Genomic DNA, 18,506 nt, shown 5'->3' on the forward strand with positions numbered 1-18,506 from the left:
AAAAAAAAACACCACTCAGGGAGAAATTAAACCATGGAGGTGTAAGACCTGTACATTGAAAGCTATAAGACACTGATAAAAGAAATAAAAAATGACACCAATAAATGAAAAGATCTTCTGTGCTCACCAGCTCTAAGTATTAGTACCCTGAAAATGTCCGCACTATGCAAAGCAATCTAGAGATTTTAAGGCAATCCTTATCAAAATTCCAAAAGGTGGAAGAAACAATCCTAAACTGTGTATGGACCCACAAAAGACCCTGAAAAACTAAAGCCATCTTGAGAAAGGAGAACACAGCTCAAGCATCACCCTCTTTGATTTCAAACTATATTACAAAATTACAATAATTAAAGCAACATGGTGCTGGCATTAAAAGAAACACACAGATCAATGAAACAGAATAGAGAGCCCAGAAGTAAAGTCACACATATACAGTCAATTAATTTACGACAAAGGAGCCAAGAGTATGCAATGGAGAAAAGACCGTCTCTTCAACAAATGGTGTTGGGGAAACTGGACAGACACGTGCAAAACAATGAAACTGAACTCCTATCTTACAGCAGACCCAAAAGTTAGGGCAAAATGGATTAAAGACTTGACCCTGAAAGCCCTAAACACATAAAATTCCTGGAAGAAGACATAGGAGGTAAGATCCCTGACACTGGTCATGGCCATACTTGTTTTGAACATGACACCAAAAGCAAAGATGTCAAAAGCAAAAATAAACAGGTGGGAAAAAAAAAAAAAAGGACGTTAGAGTGGGAGAGAGCCAAAGCATAAGAGACTGTTAAAAACTGAGAACAAACTGAGGGTTGATGGGGGGTGGGAGGGAGGGGCGGGTGGGTGATGGGTATTGAGGAGGGCACCTTTTGGGATGAGCACTGGGTGTTGTATGGAAACCAATTTGTCAATAAACTTCATATAAAAAAAAAAATAAAAAAAATAAACAGGTGGGAATGCATCAAACTAAAAATGGGCAAAGGACCCGAACAGACATTTCTCAAAAGAAAACATGCAGATGGCCAAAACATACATGAAAAGGTGCTCAACATCGCTAATCATTGGGGAAATGCAAATCAAAACCGCAAGGAGGTATCGCCTCACAATGGCTATTAGCAAAAAGACAAAACATAGCAGGTGTTGGTGAGGATCTGGAGGAGAGGGAACCCCTGGGCATTGTTGGTGGGAAAGCAGATCAGTGCAGACTCTATGGAAAACAGTATGGAGGTTCCTCAAAAAAGTAAAAGGAGAACTACCCTATGATCCTGCAATTCCACTTCTGGGTATTCATCTGAAGCAAATAAAACCCCTAACTTGAAAACCTATCTGCTCCCCCCAGCAGCATTATTTACAACAGCCAAGGCATGGAAGCAACTGAGGTGTCCATCGATGGGTGAATGAATAAAAAAAAAAAAATGTGTATACATACAAAGGAATATAATAGCCATAAAAAGGAAGGAAATCCTGCCATCTGACAATATGGGATGGACCTTGAGAGCATTATGCTGAGTGCTACAAGTCAGAAAGGGAAAGAGACATATCGTACGACCTCAGTTGTGTATGGAATCTTACAAAAACCAAACTTCTAGATACAGAGAACAGATGGATGGTGCCAGAGGTGATGGGAAAGGTGTAGGTGAGCAGGGATAAACTTCCGGCTACAAAATGAGTAAGTCCTGGGGATATAATACACAGCATGGTGACTGAAGTTAACAATACTGTATCATATACTTGAAAGCTAAGAGAATAGATCTTGAAAGTTCTCAACACCAGAAAACATTTTGGAACCGTGTGAGCTGACGGATGTTAAGTATAACATAGTTACTGTTAATAACAACTTATAATACATACATACGTCAAATCATCATGTCTTCACCTAACACAAATACAATGTTATATGCCAATGATAGCTCAATATAACTGGAAAAAATGTACATCAGCATTGCCATGAGTGCTTGTGTAAAATTATTTTTAAATGCAGCTGTAGTATCAGGTAATGGTTTCAGTTTAGAATCAGGTCTTGCTCCTTCTGGGCACGTGACGCTTGGACAAATGACGGTGGCTCTCTGAGCCTCAGTTTTCTTGACTGCAAAATGGGATGATAATAGTGATGCCCACTGTGCCCAGTGCTTAAAAAGATTAAGCGAGGGGAAGAATATAAAGCACGTAGCACACACCAGGCGCTGTTTCTCCCTGTTCTAAAAATCATTCCTGGTGGGAAATTCCTATCTTATCATTCATATCTCTGAACCCTTTACAGCATGTGCTTTTTATTTCGTTCCAAAGTCAATGGACACAGTTTTGCTTTCTTACATTCTTTCTCCCCTTTCTACAACGTATTCTGTTCTGGAAACAGGAGATCATCTCCTGTCCAAGTGTTACCTTCCTTAGCCAGGCTCTTCTCCAGGGACGCATAGTGTTTTCTTTAACTAAACATTAACTTGGTGAGGGAGAAAACAAGTCTATTTCTGCATCAACTGAGCTGTTCTTCAGATTCCATCATTTTTTTTTTTAATGTTGGAAATGCTTCACTAATTAACTGGGGCTTCAAGCGACCGCCTGTCTTCTCCTTGACAGCCCAAGTCACGGAAAGGAGACAAACACAGAGTAGGTCCTACCTGGAGTCTGCCCTGTGGCTGTCTGAGCTGACACAGAATGACCAACTTTGGATATACATATTTAAAATATCTCTTCCATCTCCCCCTCCTTTTGTGAAAGATAGCTGTATGCATTTGGCCCAAGGCCTGTTACAGCTTTTCTGGAGGCAGCCAGACTTGGAACATTCAAGAACACAGACGTAGGAACTGCATAAAAAGGAGGAGCTCTCCCACCCTCGTCGGAGTGAACCGCTTGCCGTCTGACAGCAAACCTTTTGGGAAACAGCCAGCCTTGTCACCGTGCTTGAAGGCTTTTCAGGGTAACGGATGTGATGGTTGCAAGGGGGTTGAGCGAAATGCCTGGCAGGTGCCCACTTCATGGCTCTACTTACTTCTTGCCATTCCTCTGCCCTCCAGGCATAGAGAGGACACGGTGCGGCTTGGCAGGCGCGTTCCGACTCCGGTCTGGTGTAGGGGTTGCACTCAGTCTCTCTGGCTGTTTTGTGTGTTCCCGTCTGACAGCTCACACTTCTCCGCCGTGTGCCTTGGCCGCAGGACACAGAGCACTAAGAAGAAAGACTGTGTAAGTGGGAGCTTTGGGTCATTTGGTGGGGAGGGTGTGTGTGTGTGTGTGTGTGTGTGTGTGTGTGGCAGGAGTGGCGAGGGTCACAGTCATGGGGAATGCGCTCCTAATCCAATGACTTTCCCTGCGATTACAAAGCTTTCTAATTTCCAATGAAGGGGACCCAAGATAATGTACTTAAATCTGCAAACTCACTGCCTGTCGATGCCGGTGAGAGAGCAAAGTATCTCTACCTTTCTTGGGGAATCTCTAAAGATACCAAAAGTCTTGGAGATGGGAGAGGTTGGGAGAGATCGTTATGAAATGATACGATCGAGAAATAAATAGTGCTGCCATGTGAAATGAAAATCCCCAATGATTACTATCCCGGAGGATTGCAGTTTCTTGAAAATTGGAGATAAGTGCTGTACAAGAAGAATTTCTTGGCAGATTAAAAGCATAACCCAACGAGAGTAAATTACTGAAGCTTTTAGGGCCTTATAAGCAGAATTATTTTCTCCAGTCTCTTTCTTTCCTTGCTCTTATTCCTGGAGATAGAGGAAAGAAGAATTTTTTTTAAACTACTGAATTCACTAAAGTGTTAGTGTCTATTTACAACCTCAAATGAATACACGAAGAATAAAAACTGACAAGGAAAAACCATTTCTTCAGGCGGGCGTCATGTTTCCAGCCCCTGAAAAATACTGTGAATCAGGCTGAAGCATTTTGTTGACCAAGTTGCAAAACGCCATATTAAATCTGCAATTAACTTTCCTTTAAATTAACTTTTTAATGGTTTCCTCACTGCTGGGTTTCATAATCTCACTTATGGGCAGGTCAAGAATTATAGTCTTTATTAAGGTTTTGACAGTTAAAAACCAAAGGCAACGTTTGCTTGGAAAGAACAGCATATTACTGCGTTTATTTAAAATCGTTCCTGAGTTTTTGCGATAGCTCAGCCTCCGCTAATTTGTCTGGCATCGAGAAAACAAGTTTAGCATACATTAAAGCCGTATTTCTAAGAGGAAGTCTTAAAGAATAGAATCATGATCCTTTCAATTAGAAAGGTATCCGTGCCCAATCATTTCATATTTTAAGAAAATAGTTGGTGCTCTTCAGAGGGCAGCTCGGGAAATCATATCATTTCAGATGAGTCTATGCCAGGGAGGGGCTCAAAGGTTCACATCAAAGCTAGCTAAAGAGAAGGAAATATTTTGAGGCAACACAGCTGCTATTGTTTGGGTTTAATTGTATTAATTGGATTGAATGAGTCTGTGACCCAGAAGGAGCCAGACTTTTTTTTTTTTTTTTAATTTTTTTTTTTTCAACGTTCACCCATCCTTGGGACAGAGAGAGACAGAGCATGAACGGGGGAGGGGCAGAGAGAGAGGGAGACACAGAATCGGAAACAGGCTCCAGGCTCCGAGCCATCAGCCCAGAGCCCGACGCGGGGCTCGAACTCACGGACCGCGAGATCGTGACCTGGCTGAAGTCGGACGCTTAACCGACTGCGCCACCCAGGCGCCCCGGAGCCAGACTTTTAAAGTCATTGTGTCCTGGGTGGAATAGGAGGGCCCCTGAAGACAAGTAATGCTCTTGTCTACAGAGAATGACCCTTTAAGGCTCACGGGAGCTACACGTATGTTTCCCATTGATTACCCTGGAAATGAAGGAACTGTAACTTGGGAGCGTCATCCCATGAATGACAGAAATGTTCCAACGGCGTCATCACTGACAACAAACAATGACGACTACAAACCCTGCCGCCATTTGAATTTGGGGTCTTAAATATAAAAGAGTACATTTCCAGAACAGTGTATCGAAATGGAAATACAGAGAAAGACTAAGAACCATTAGGTAAACAAATTTGAACATGGCATAGGGCTGATATATATTCAAAGTCTCCTAACGTTTTAATAACCTAAAGAAAAAGGAAAAAAAAAAACCATGAAAGACTTTCAGAGTGTCTCCTATTCAAGCTCTAAATAAATGAAACCTCTTTTTGATGCTATTGTTATTGAATAAATTACTTATGGTTCAACGAAGGTAAGGTATTAAGGGCCATAAGTATCCAAAACTAAAAAAAAAAATCACTTCCTCCAGCACTGAATACTTTTTCAAAAGGCAAAGACATAGGAAAGTTCAATTATATAACATGCCGTCATGGCTTCTGATGTTTATAATGTCAAAGCCAGGTGTGAAATAAAAAATAAAAGTTTTGACACGACTTAAAGGCATGTGAGGGATGAGCTCTGCCTTTCCGAATCCTGCATCTACGGTCATCTTTATTCTGAATGTAATAGGCTGCATCCGAGTGAACTCTCTGGGTTGCACTTTTCTGCCCGCACTGTGTCTCAAGGGAGGCAATGAGTTGCATACACAGCCAGTCAGGCTTGCTCGGAGAATTCTGAGCGATGTGTATGGAAACCTCGTGAATAAAACACCAACCGAAAGACCTCTGCGTGACCCTGGAGGTGGTGAGGGTTGTGCTGTGTGCACATGTGTGTGCTTAATGCTTCTGGTTCCATTTGGAACAGGCTTTCATTAGTTTGTAAAAGAAAAAGGTCGGGCAGTCTCTGCTAATGTGCTCCCTCTGCCATCATTCCGGCACAGGATGCGCAGGTCTGAAAGGAGGTGTTTTTCGTTCCGAACTACTGAGCCGGGAGCTATGTTTCATCTGTCTCCTCTCGGTACTGTGCATTGCTAGCTGGTGTGCAGGCCTCACCAACTTGACCGGGGGCCTTGACACTTATTTCCACGGATCAAAAGAATCTCTGTGCACCCTCTGGTGTGTGGGGAATCCTATATACTTCAAAACTGGAAAGTGTTTACATACTTTCTTCCAGAATTACTGCTGAAATTATGGTGGTGATGTTATTTAGAGGAGGGACTAGCTTGAAAAAGAACTCTCGGAACCAACTTTAACACATAAGAACAGTCCCAATGATAATAGCCACCTTTTACCAAGCACTTACTATGTTCCTGGCTCTGTACTAGGGTTTCTCAACCTAATAATTCTTTCTTGTGGGGAGCTGTTTCATCCACTGTAGGAAGTGTGACAGCATCTGTGGACTCTAACCATTAGATGCCAGGTGTATTCCCCGCCCTCCACCAAGTTGTGACAACCAACGCTGTCTCTAGAAATTGCCTAATGTCCCAAAGGACAAAATCACCCCCTAGTTGAGGGCTTAGCTCCATGCCGAGCACGGCACACGACATATCTTTGTACTTCCTAATAAACCTTTTAGGGAGATCGTGCACAAATACGGCAAGGAACAGAGATAATCACTCCAACTCCAGCAAAAACAAAACCCAAAAGCAGCCAAAGTGAATTCTGCCCTAGGCAATGTACCACGGTCACTGTGGATTAGAATTTGGCTTCCAGTTTTAAAATATGGTGCTAATATGATGCAGTCTTCCGTACTACGTCAGCAAGAGTGTGGGTGAGAAGCCTGTGTTCAAACAAATCAACATCAGTGCTCACAGTTCAAATGCAAACAAAACAATGGAGAGCTCGAAGCACGAAAGCGACCCTTTCTCATGACCGACTCTGTGCACATGGTTTCCTTGATTTCTCAAAGGACACGAGCTACACGTTTGCCATGTTTCTGCATTAAATACTTGCAAAATACTTCAGAATCAAACACCAAAACCAAGCTGCTCTCACTGGAATCACAAGGAAAGTCCTCACCAAAAATGGCTGGTGGATTCACAAGGCAACTTGCCAGTTTCCATTTTGGCATGAACGGTGGAGAGCTTTTAAAAATTAGTTATTTTCCCTTAACCTAAGGCACCGCTGATTGCAAGACAAAGCATAATGTTTTGTATCGCTACAAAAAAGGTCTATTTTAATTAAATCATGGCATTCTGTCGGCTCTTAGGCCCATTCTGAGAACAGAGAGGTTACAGTGTGAGAGACACATGCATCTCAGGACTGATGAATGACTCCACTGCGGGATTCATGACTGATGAGTGACGATAAAGTGTTACTTTTACTCTAATCTGCTCATTTAATCTTTTTATTTCTGACCTTCATTTTTTTTGAAAGCCTTTCTAGAAGAATAGGGTAGATTAAACGATTTTTTCTCAGGAATGCTTCTATTTCATGGGATTACCGAGCCTTCACATTTCTCAAACTGAGTAAGAATTCGAGGCTGATTTTTGTCTTAAAATTTCATGTGCATCCCTTACCTCTTGATCAAAAACATCTACACAAATTGAACATGAGCTTCTAAAAGTGCTTTACAGTTTTAGTGAGGATGTTTTCCTTTTTTTTAAGTATATAATTTATTGTCCAGTTGGTCTCCGTTCAACACCCAGTGCCCATCCCAACAGGTGCTCTCCTCAATGCCCATCACCCACCCTCCCCTCCTTCCCACCCCCCATCAGCCCTCAGTTTGTTTTTATTGGATGTCTTCCAGTAAAAGCTCTCCTTTTACTGGAAAAATTTCCTTGACAAATTCAAGATTTTCAAAAGATGGAGAAATGAAACATTCCCCTTTAAATCTCAAAGCACCAATTTTGAGGGCAAGACTATGAAGATTAACACAGCATACCCGTTGCCAACCCCAACATTCTACACGTCTTGTCATCATCAGACATTTCAACATGATGAGAAGTTGCACTCATTCTTCTTCCTACCTTCAACAAGAGATGACTAGGATATAGCTACCGGCAGAAAACAGAAGAACCAGATATAAAATCTTCCAACCATTGTTGCAAATGGGTAATCATTACTCTTGCTTCGGTATCCCTGCCTTAGGGACATTTCTGTTTACCACTGGATCATTAGTAAGCCAGTAGTCTTTAACCACGCAGACCGTCTTTCTCCGTCAACCACTGCGTCTGATTATTTTCAGCTACACTTCGAAACTGCACAAGTCAGATTTTACTCACGCAGCACCTTGTCCTGCCCGCTTTTATAATTCATTTCTACAGACCAAATCAGGGCATTTCAAAGCTGGCCACAGACCATTACATAACTGTGTTTACTTGCGTTTTTCTACAAAGGTGACTAGACTTTTCCAAGCAATCATTTTGAACAGGTGCAGTCTTTTCTGGGGAGGCAGTCTGATAATCCTATTACATTATGTTCAAAAAACCCCACAGGGTTCAAACCTAATCATCCCAGCTTTGTAAGCAATTTTGGACTTCTCCAAAAGACCACAGAATGCTGGGCTAAAACTCACTCTGTGTTTACCAGTAGAGAGTGAAAGATTCTTTTAATTGTCTCTATGTCAAATACATAGCCCTATAAAATGAGCATCATCTCCATGCTCTAAACTTAATATTCAGGGCATGATGCAAATAGATAAGTAGAGGCCAAGCAACATAAAGAAAAGCAACAGAGCATGAAAGTCTACAAGAGGACAAGCTAATTAGTGCAATATCTTAAATAATGTTAGCTGCAGGCTTTTACATGAATTGAATAGCTCCCCAAATAAAAGGGCTGGAAGTTACAGAGGACAGCAGTCACTCAGACAAACTGTTAAGGAAGACCAATATGAAACGCTGCCTTGAAATCTGATCCTGTAGGGAAGCCAGAGGGGAAACTAGCTCTGGTTGGGCACCGATGCTTGGATTGTTGAATTAAAACACAAACACAAACACAAACACACGCGATCATTCCGATAAAGGCCTCGAGAAGGATGAGGCTACTCTTCTAGGGAATGATGCAGGTCATGTTTCACATTTCTGTGAAGTGGCTATGGTGGGGGGAGGGCGTGCATGTGGGGCAATGATGATAGCTCAGAGCCTTTAGGAAAAATTCACATTGCTAGAGGAACTTTCCGTTAGTCACATCGAAATGGAGGGCTCCCAACTCCTCCCCATGTTAACACAACTGTCCAAAGCTTCTTTGAGGCTTTAGGGAATCAAGATCAAGGCTCTGAAAGAACCAAATCTAGAGGGTGCCAACCTGGAACCTACCTTTCTATTGATTCCTAGGGGCAGCTGTGTGATTCTCCACTGCACGGGAGAACCACAAAGTCAGTAAAACCTCACTGAGGCACATCAGTGGAGGGGAAGAGCAACATTATATACAGAATATATTAAACTGCACCTTTTTTTAAAGTTTATTTATTTATTTTGAGAGAGAGAGAGACAGAGACAGACAGAGACAGCAACAGAGAGAAAGAATCCCAAGCAGGCTCCACACTGTCAGCGAGGAGCCCAACGTGGGGCTCGAACTCATGAACCGTGAGATCATGACCTGAGCTGAAGTCAGACATTTAACCGACTGAGCCACCCAGTCTCCCCTGCACCTTATTACTATTAGGTAAGTACCTTCAACTGAGCTGAGAAAATGTACAAGTACAGAGTAAAGAGATCAGCTTCAAGGATTACGTGTGGGAGACTTTAGCTCACACAACAATTATTTATAGATAAATAGAAGCTTCTGGAGTTCTTTGTTGAATCCAACAGGGAAACACTCTCACCCAGCTCCTGGCTAGATTATCAATGTTTAGAATTAGCGGAGTCTGACTGCAGTTTCTTGGGTACTTACCCCTTCCCCATCTGACACACGCATCACATTCATTCACACAAAATACTACTCTTGAGAGCCTCTTAGATTTAAGACCTCTGAACTAAGTACTTGGCATTCATTATTGCATTAAATCCTCATAAGAGCTAAATGCAGTAGGCTCAGGAAGGTGAAAACAGATCACCCAAGGTCACATAGCTAGCAAATGAGAGAGAACTTCTGTCTCCCACTTCTGCTGTATCTAAGAACATTCGCTATAATACCTCACACTGACAGCCCTTTCTTTAAGAACCTCAAAGGTAAATTCAGACCCAGTCCCTGCGAGGTGACCAGAGTCAACCTTACTGCCATCTGAGTTAGTGTTTTTTTAAGTGGCGAGTGATGATAAAAATGCCATCAGCGAAGTATTAAAGGGCTACTCCGTGCTAGATGTCTGACATCAATATCTACTACTACTTAGAATTAATTCTCACAACCATCCTACTGTAGGTGTTACCCAAGGCCCCGAAGGTGGAATCCACTCCACCAGGTAACAACTATCCTGACGGAAAGAGTCGTCCCTCCCCGTCCCCAAGCTCCCCTCTGAAAAACCAAACCTGTGCAGACAAACACAACCAACACGCCGGTGTCAGCCACGTGGCCCAAGGTAAGGAAGCAGTCGTAGAGGAGAAGCATTGCTCACCTGACTCCAGGCGCCAGCTTTCCATTTGGGGCATCTTCCTCCTCTGCACTTTCTGTGCCCACTTGGCTTAGCAAGGTGTTTACAGTAATCACTCTCTAAATGGTTTCCATCTTTTGCCATGCAGTAAACATTTCGTTGTTTATGCCCTCGACCACAAGAGACAGAACACTGAAATATAAAGCAATGGCAAGGTTGTTGTTGTGTGGTTTTTTTTTTTTAAATCACATGGAGTTTGATAAAAACCCGTGTCGTGAGATGTTAAGATCATACCTGACAAGAGTCACCATCTCCCCCCTTTTCCAACACCATTTAAGGTAATATCTCAACGCTCTACACGGCAAGAAGATAGCATTCGGGGAAAAAAAATGTCCGTAGTATTTCAGCAGCAATCCTGCCTAGTATTTTGGGTTCTTCAAGAGTGTGGGTAAATCCTGACAATTTTGGCCAAAAAATAAAGCCAATGAACCTGAAATTACCATGACATCCTGAGTTTCTAAAAAATCTTCCTATGAATTAGAAAGGATGCCTTTCGCACAACTCACTTGAGGCAGGATCAGGATACTTCTTCAACCAAATGCCTTGCGATTCACTGATTTGGATAAACGTGCATTTCCAAAATACAACTGTGTCCAATTTCCTAATGAAACGATTTAAGGAAACTCTCCTACCATTTTTCAGAGGATAAACTCTCATTTTCCCAGTCCGTTGGGAAGGAGGTGAAAAAGCCACATTAGAAACCGAAAGGTAAGCTGGCAGGTAAGTCTGTGCCAATTCTGGGAGGGGGGCATTACCTTTCAACTTTGATCTGCAAGTTCACTGAACTGTTTTAAATGTGACCTTGTCTGACCACATCTGAGGAACTTGACTTTGATTTCAGATTAGGTTTCTCAGAAAGGTCTAGGAATCAAAGCGCCCATGGAGTCAGGACAAAAATTTGATATGACAGCTTCTTGTGGAACAGGCAAGAGGCTGGCCCCAATGAGTGCACTGAGATATTCAACGTCCATTGCCTCATTAGCGATTACAGAAGTCATTACCACTTGGATCATAAGCTTGCTGGCTCAGATTTTCAAGACACATTACTTCCCAATACAACGTTCTTGACTTTTAGAGGGAAATGAGTTTAAGAATGAAGAACAAAATGTGAAACTGCAATGGGAATAGATTTCGTGTCATCGCCCCCTATTCAATAGTTCTTATTGCCCTCACTAACTTTGTGATTTTGTTAACTTAAATTACCAAAGTGCCCTTTCATGCCTAATAGATAAATAGCATCACGTAAAACACGTAGCCTAGTATTAATTCAACCGCTGTTACCAAGCATGTCCAAAGTTATATCATTCATAAATGTGCCAGACCTCTTTCTCTAGTAAACACAAATCATTGTAAAGATTTCAATAGTAGCGAATAGATTATTTTGAAATATGTATATTAATAGGTTTGGCCCTGACTTTTTACTTTAGGAAAGGGAAACATTGCTGGTTTCATTTGGGCTTCATCTTATGACAGTATTATGATTTGGAGAGGTCAATCTGGAAATCTTAACAGAGCATACGGTGAGGAAGAAAGGAGCCCAATTTGAATATTCAGATCAAAACAAAAATACCCATCTTTCAACCTATGGTGCTTTGACATAAATAAAGACTTGGGACATAATTCTGGAAGGTTTTTAAAATGAAGCTCCTAGAAATATTCCTACAAACCACCAGTCTAATGACTTGCATACGGAATAATCTCTATTGTTAGTGACTAATTTTGGTCCTTAGAAACTTTCCTTGGACGAATAAATAACAAAGGGGCACAAGTGGAATTTGGGATGAGTTCCTCTGTGTTTATTCAACAAACATGTGAGCAACTACTAAGTTTCAAAAATTATGCGAAGGGCTGGAAATATAGTGATGAACGAAGTTGACTACTCCCCGCCCTCACGGAGCTTACAGGCCAGTGTTAATCAAAACACTGCAATGTTGACAAAAAACAAATGCATGCTTATTAACAGAAATGAGTGCTCTGAAAGACACAGAGCCATGGTGCAAGAGGGCTCCTGAGGCTTCCCCCAGGGCCAGACCGTGCAGAGCTCATAGGTCGTCATAATGCATTTGGATTTGGAAAAATCACAGAAGAGTTTTAAATCAGGGCAAAACACGGTCTGATTTTTGCTTCAGAAATTCTACCCTGGCTACTGAGAGGACAATGGATGGGCATACAGCATGAAGGGAAATAGTAAAACTGCTCAGGAAGAGTTAGTGCACTGGTCCAGGCAAGAGGTGATGGTGATACTAAATAGGGTGCAGAGGTATTGGGGTGGGGGAAGTTGGTGGACTTATGACCTATTTTTTTTAAGGTAGAAATGACAGTTTGTGGTGGATCAGCCATGGGGTGCAGGGCAGAAGGCAGACTCAGGAGGGACTCCTAGGTTTGCAGTATGGGCAACCGGACAGTGATGACGTTTACAGGGATGGGAAAACAGCCCTGGGCGTCAAGGATGTATTTATCTGTAGGAAAAAGACTGAACTTGAAAGATACAGATTCCTGGGTGGGAAAATGTGCTTAATGAAGAAAGAGGCATAATGGTGATGAACATGGATGAACTTAAAACAAATCCACCTATAGGGATAATCATTTCAACATACAAATCATCCAAGCAAGCTGTCCTTTACTATGAAGCGGGGGGGGGGGGGGGAGAGAGTTGATGAAAATGCTAATTCAGTAATCTGCATGGCATTGGAGGGACAGTCTAAAAGTAGACAGCAACCTACAGAGGCAGAATGAGAAAAGGCACAGTATTCTGGCATTCATTTATGTGCCACCCACTCCTCTAAGACCGTGCGTGCAACATCTCATTTAATCATCCTAACAACCATTGAGATAGGTACTGTTATTGGAGATAACTAGTGTTTCCAACCTGGTGTAAGTAACCACAAAGCTTTCTAGATACCTCTCCCCACATGATTCCAACACAGATAGACGTCTGTTGAGGGCAATGCCAACACAAGGGAAACAGTTAAATTATCACTAACATCACTGATACTAATTCATCTGAGGGGCACTACTGGTGTGACCCATGCCTATTGCCCTTCAAATGAAAGGGAACAAAGGAGTTCCCAAATACGATGCCTTAAACATCCTGTTAACATCTAGATTAGCTACATCCCACCCATTCCTACGTGCGTTTTTCTTATCTGGGGATTTGAATGGAACCGACTTGGAAAAAAAGAATGCAATAGTTCAGCATGACTCACATATTATTTGCCTAAAATGAAGATCTAAAAGTGATAAGGACATTCTCGAGGTAACTAATCAGAAAAAAAAAAAAAAAAAAACACTTTTCATCTCATGCTTTCTAACTTACCAGTGAAGAAAAGAAGCTGCCTATGGAAATTTTCATATCTAACAGGTTCATGAGTGGGTCTATTATGATTTCTCTAAAGAAGCTGTCATTTTGATAATCAAATAAACAAACGTTTCAGCTCTTCTACTCTGAGGGAAATTTCCATCTGATCATTTCCAGTCCTTTTCCAGACACTGACTTTTGAGTCGATGTGCATCACTGAGATTGAAGAGTAAAGTTCAGTGCATCACCTACTATGTGCTATCTGTTGGCTACATGTCTCAGGGTTCTTGCTCTGGGGAATGTTTAAGTCCTTAAATGGGCAGTGGATATAGCCTCCTAAATTGCCAGTTGGAGTCCCACATTTGCTCCTCTGGAGAAACAACCGAACATGTTTACGAGCATGCTTTCTCCCCAGCTTTGCACAACACTCCCAAACAATGGTATAGTCTCTCCTTGTGACTTAGAAACGTCAAGGTCAGGTGTGCCTGGGTGGCTCAGTCAATTGAGTGACTTCGGCTCAGGTCATGATCTCGCATTTCGTGAGTTCGAGCCCCTTGTGGGGCTCTGTGCTGACAGCTTGGAGCCTGGAACCTACTTCAGATTTTGTGTCTCCCTCTCTCTCTGCCCCTCCCCTGCTCACACTCTGTCTCTCTTTCTCTCAAAAATAAATCAAAACATTTAAAAAATTAAAAAAAAAAAGAAAGAAACATCAAGGTCAGTATCCCAAATGCCTGGGCTTTGAGGCTTTTGTTTCTGTGAGGCCATTCAAAGGGGATGTTTAACGTGAAGCTTTGTTCAGCTCTTGCCTTAACACGGTCTACTCGCCTAACGTCTTAAGAGTTTGACATCCTTGCATTTCAACTCATCTGGCTGGAGACAATGTACTCAAGGCATGGGCAGTCTGCTCATCATCTCTCCTCTGGGCTTGTCCTCTCTCAGTGGTAGCCCTGGTTATGGTGCCGGTTAGGGTCCGGCGTGCTACCGCTGGCGTTCGCGATGCCCTGCTTCTGCCCTTTCACTTTTGTAGACGTGTGTGGTCTCTCAGACATCAAGGAGCCAGCAAACAACCCCAGTGTGTCTGCCAGGATGAGAAGGGCTGAGGACCTAGAGAGAGGGAGATTCCTGCGTTGCCAAGGCAGCCGTGAACCTGAACATGTGTGCAAAGACAGAGGAGAGAGCGGAATTGGTAAGGCCACCGTAAGGAACTAAGAAGGAATAAGAAGTGGAGGCTGGAGGTCAGGGGTGCTCAGAGAATCTGGCCGGATGGAGGCTTCTTGATGGGGCTGGGAGATGCCGGGGCTTAGAGGAAGCACCAGCGGGGCCGAGGTATAGACCTGGACCGCATGGTTATAGCAGGTGCTCACTACACAGGGGTTAATGGATGGTCTAGGAGAACAGCTGGCGGAATTCTGGCACTGCTCTGTATATCTAGGTGATTTCCACCTCCAAGGGATCTAGAAAACATGAGAAACATGTTTATTACTTTCTTCATAACACCTTTAGGACCCTGGGAAGAAAGACACTTACACTGCAAATACACAGTCACATAAACGGAAACATTCTGTTTATGTGTAATGTGTGATGGAGGATACTGATCAACTAGCCCATATTTCCAACCACGGGACTGGCTGCCAGCAGGTAAGGAAGAGCTCGGAGGCCGAGAGGAAGGACAGAGGCCGCAAGCCATGACCAAGTGAAGTCACGATTCTCCTGATGGAAGGAGTTTTGCCAATCAGGGAGCGAACCATCCCTCTGAGACCGACGAACAGAACTCAGTTTGGGGGCAGGACCCTGAACTAATCATGATGTGCCTTGCCCTTGTGCGTCCCTAAAATGTGAAAGTAACATCCAAATCCCTCCATTTAAAAGAATGTTCCGTTGTGTCTTTCACGGACAGCAGGCTCTTTCTGATTCTAGTCTCCTTTGGACTTGGTTGAACAAAACACAAAGTCAAGCCTCACCTGCAGAATGTACTGTCAGAAAGGACGTGAGGCTCACACCCGAGGTTCGCATCTGCCTTTGCCAGTTACGGGGAGTAACGAAGGGCATATACAGGAGCATGGCACCAGTGGGGAAGGCAAAACCAGCCTGCGCATGCCGTTTCCGGGGAAGCCAGGACGTGAGCACAAGGATCTGGACTTAGGGATCAGAGTTTCAAACACAGCTCAGTGTGGGGCCTGGAACACCACGTGGGCTTGCCACCGAGGAAAAAGAAAGCAGCCATCACTCACATGTGCTTATAGACTGCCTTCCACGCCGTAGGCAGCCAGCAAATAATTGCGGGAACGAACGGCCACGTGAAATCTGTAGGCATCACAGAAGTGTGCTCTAAACGAAACGTCATGTTTGCCTAAATGTCACAAAGAAAGAACCACTCGGAATCTGACCCACAGTGTGAGGGCTGAACCGATTTGGCACAAGTTATTGAGATGCAAAAAGGCCACCCCAGGACCCCTCTTTCAGTCAGAGCAGAGCTATTGGAAATCACACCAGCTACCTTTTATTGAACTCTTAACTGTGAATGGGAAAACTGGGCTGAAGGACACTGGCTTCTGTCATTAATCCCAACAGCCTGTGTGACTCAGATACTATGAGGATTCCTTTTATTTTTTAATTTTTTTTTTAACTTTTATTTATTTTTGAGACAGAGAGAGACAGAGCATGAGCGGGGGGAGGGTCAGAGAGAGAGGGAGACACAGAATCCGAAACAGGCTCCGGGCCCTGAGCTGTCAGCACAGAGCCCGACGTGGGGCTCGAACTCACGGACCGCGAGATCATGACCTGAGCCGAAGTCGGACGCTCCACCGACTGAGCCACCCGGGCGCCCCTGAGGATTCCTTTTTTACAGATAAAGAGAAACAAGGAGGTGCTGTCACTTAGCCAGGGACACAAAGCCAGGAAGCAACAGAGTTGGTCTTCAAACAGGTCCTCTCCAGAATCACCACTTTCTCCCTTAAGCTATACTGAAGAAAGGGACCAGAGAGGAAAACAAGGTGCTCACCCCTGCTCACTCAAGTCAACAACAGAGAGCAAGGACCTCAAAGGAACGTCTCTTGAGCCTATTTTTGAAGCCTCTGATTCCTCGAGTCTCTCAGGGAGACAGTACCTATACAGAGTTAGTATGTCTGACTTTATTACTTTTTTCCTAACATCTTTAGGACCCTGGGAAGAAAGACGCTTCGTGTGCAAATAAACAGCCACAAACATAAAGGGCCAGATTTCCCTTGGGCCGAAGCCACACCCTGATTTTCTCTTGGCCATTTTTCAGGGTTTATTCACCCTTTGGGGCCCGCCTGATGTCATGGGGCAAATGATTATTTCCGTTCACTGATGAATGGCTCTTTGCACGGTCATGAATGGAAATGTGGGCCTGTCCATTCACCGAGGGCTAATCTCTCAACTGTCTGAGCTGTAAGGGCATCTCGAAGATTATCCAGTCCGTCTGTTTATCTCACAAATGGAACACAAGAGGAAAGGAGACACGGCATGCTGACAGTGACACAGCGAGGAAGGAGTACATGCACGCCTAGGACTAGGAGTTCCCGTGCCCCGCACAGAACGCCGTCGCCCCGGGGATTTGTAGCCAAGTACGGGCGTTCTTCGTGTTGTTCAGCAGCCACGGCTAACCAGCCACCCTGACTCTTTCTATTCCAAAGGGATAGTCCCAACAGGGACTAGCAAGGGAGGCACAGATTCTCCCGCCTCTGGCTTTGACGGACAGCAGACACGAGTATGAACAAGAGTGAGTGTAACAAGCTCCTGTTTGGGGACACCAGCTAAGAACAAATTCCAACGGGTAGAGGGGCACGAGTGCCAGCACAGGAAACAAAAGCTCACTACTTGTCTTCACCTTGTTCTAAAACGCAGCATTTCAGGGCGCAGGGCATTTGGGCATCAGGCAGTGCTAGGCTGGCACGCCACCTGCCATTTCACCTCGGGGCCATCTGGGGCAAATTACCGAACCTCTCTCAGCTCTGTAAAGCGGGGACAACAGCACAGTCTACACTCAACAGAGTTATGTTACAATTAAGCGGAACAACTGTATACATGTACGACTGTATTGCATATAGACGGAGCTCCTGGGGCTTTGGCCAAGCGGTGTAGAAATCGACGCACGTTCACTCGCATCACTACCACTATTTCTACTCAGCAGAGTCTTTTAGAATACCCCCCAGCATGTGGTTAAAAAGGTATTTAAAAAAAAATGTACGTCAACTAATGGAGTCTCAGATTAACGTTCTAACACAGGCACTGCTGAGTAAGGGAGGGACTTAGGCAACATCTCACCCAAGTAAAAGGGCGAAGACTTTTCCTTTCCAAAGGTCACAGAGCAATCCACAGAACAGACATAAATGTCGAAGATTCCTCTGCTTCTGCGGTGCCCTTTTCACTTTTATCGACTATTATTAATACGGTCTCTCTGACCAGAGAAGACAGGAAGACGAGGAAGACAAGGACCCCACATCTGAATGCCACATCTTTCTCCTACTCCACCATTTCCTGCTCATACTTATTATCTGAGGGACTACTTATGTTTCTCATTTGTTTCTTGTTATGTTATTTCTTTAATGTCTAGAGACACAGAATCCACACCAGGGATCGCCATTACTGCACGCCCATTCACTCACTTCCTGGCTCTGTTCGGCTCTGCCGTGGCAGTGGTCACAGTTATTTGTTAACTGGTGGGTGTGCACACAGTTAGGGCTTCTCACAACCCATGAATGGCTCTGGTCGGGGGGCATCGGGGAAGCCGAGTGACTGAGGAGCGAGAGAAAGCTTTGCCAGGAAACAAGGGCTGTGACTTCAGGGCGTAAAGCCAATGTTGACAGGCCTGCCTGATGGCTGTT

General features: G+C 43.8%; 1 protein-coding gene across 2 annotated transcripts in view; it reads right to left on the reverse strand.

Annotated features, from left to right (window-relative positions):
• Nucleotides 1-18,506, reverse strand: part of ADAMTS9 (ADAM metallopeptidase with thrombospondin type 1 motif 9) — a 160,787-nt gene that overhangs the window by 32,130 nt on the left and 110,151 nt on the right. For both annotated transcript variants that reach the window (XM_047096973.1, XM_047096972.1), the window contains 2 exons: nt 10,326-10,493; nt 2,990-3,163 (listed from right to left, as the gene is read on the reverse strand). In XM_047096973.1, the coding sequence (XP_046952929.1) occupies nt 2,990-3,163; nt 10,326-10,493 (342 nt within the window). The remainder of the gene's footprint in view (nt 1-2,989; nt 3,164-10,325; nt 10,494-18,506) is intronic.

This window comes from Lynx rufus, unplaced genomic scaffold (genome assembly GCF_022079265.1).
Source record: "Lynx rufus isolate CCGP_SWC_20201006 ecotype Redwood Valley unplaced genomic scaffold, mLynRuf1.p SCAF_4, whole genome shotgun sequence".
Lineage (NCBI taxonomy): Eukaryota > Metazoa > Chordata > Mammalia > Carnivora > Felidae > Lynx > Lynx rufus.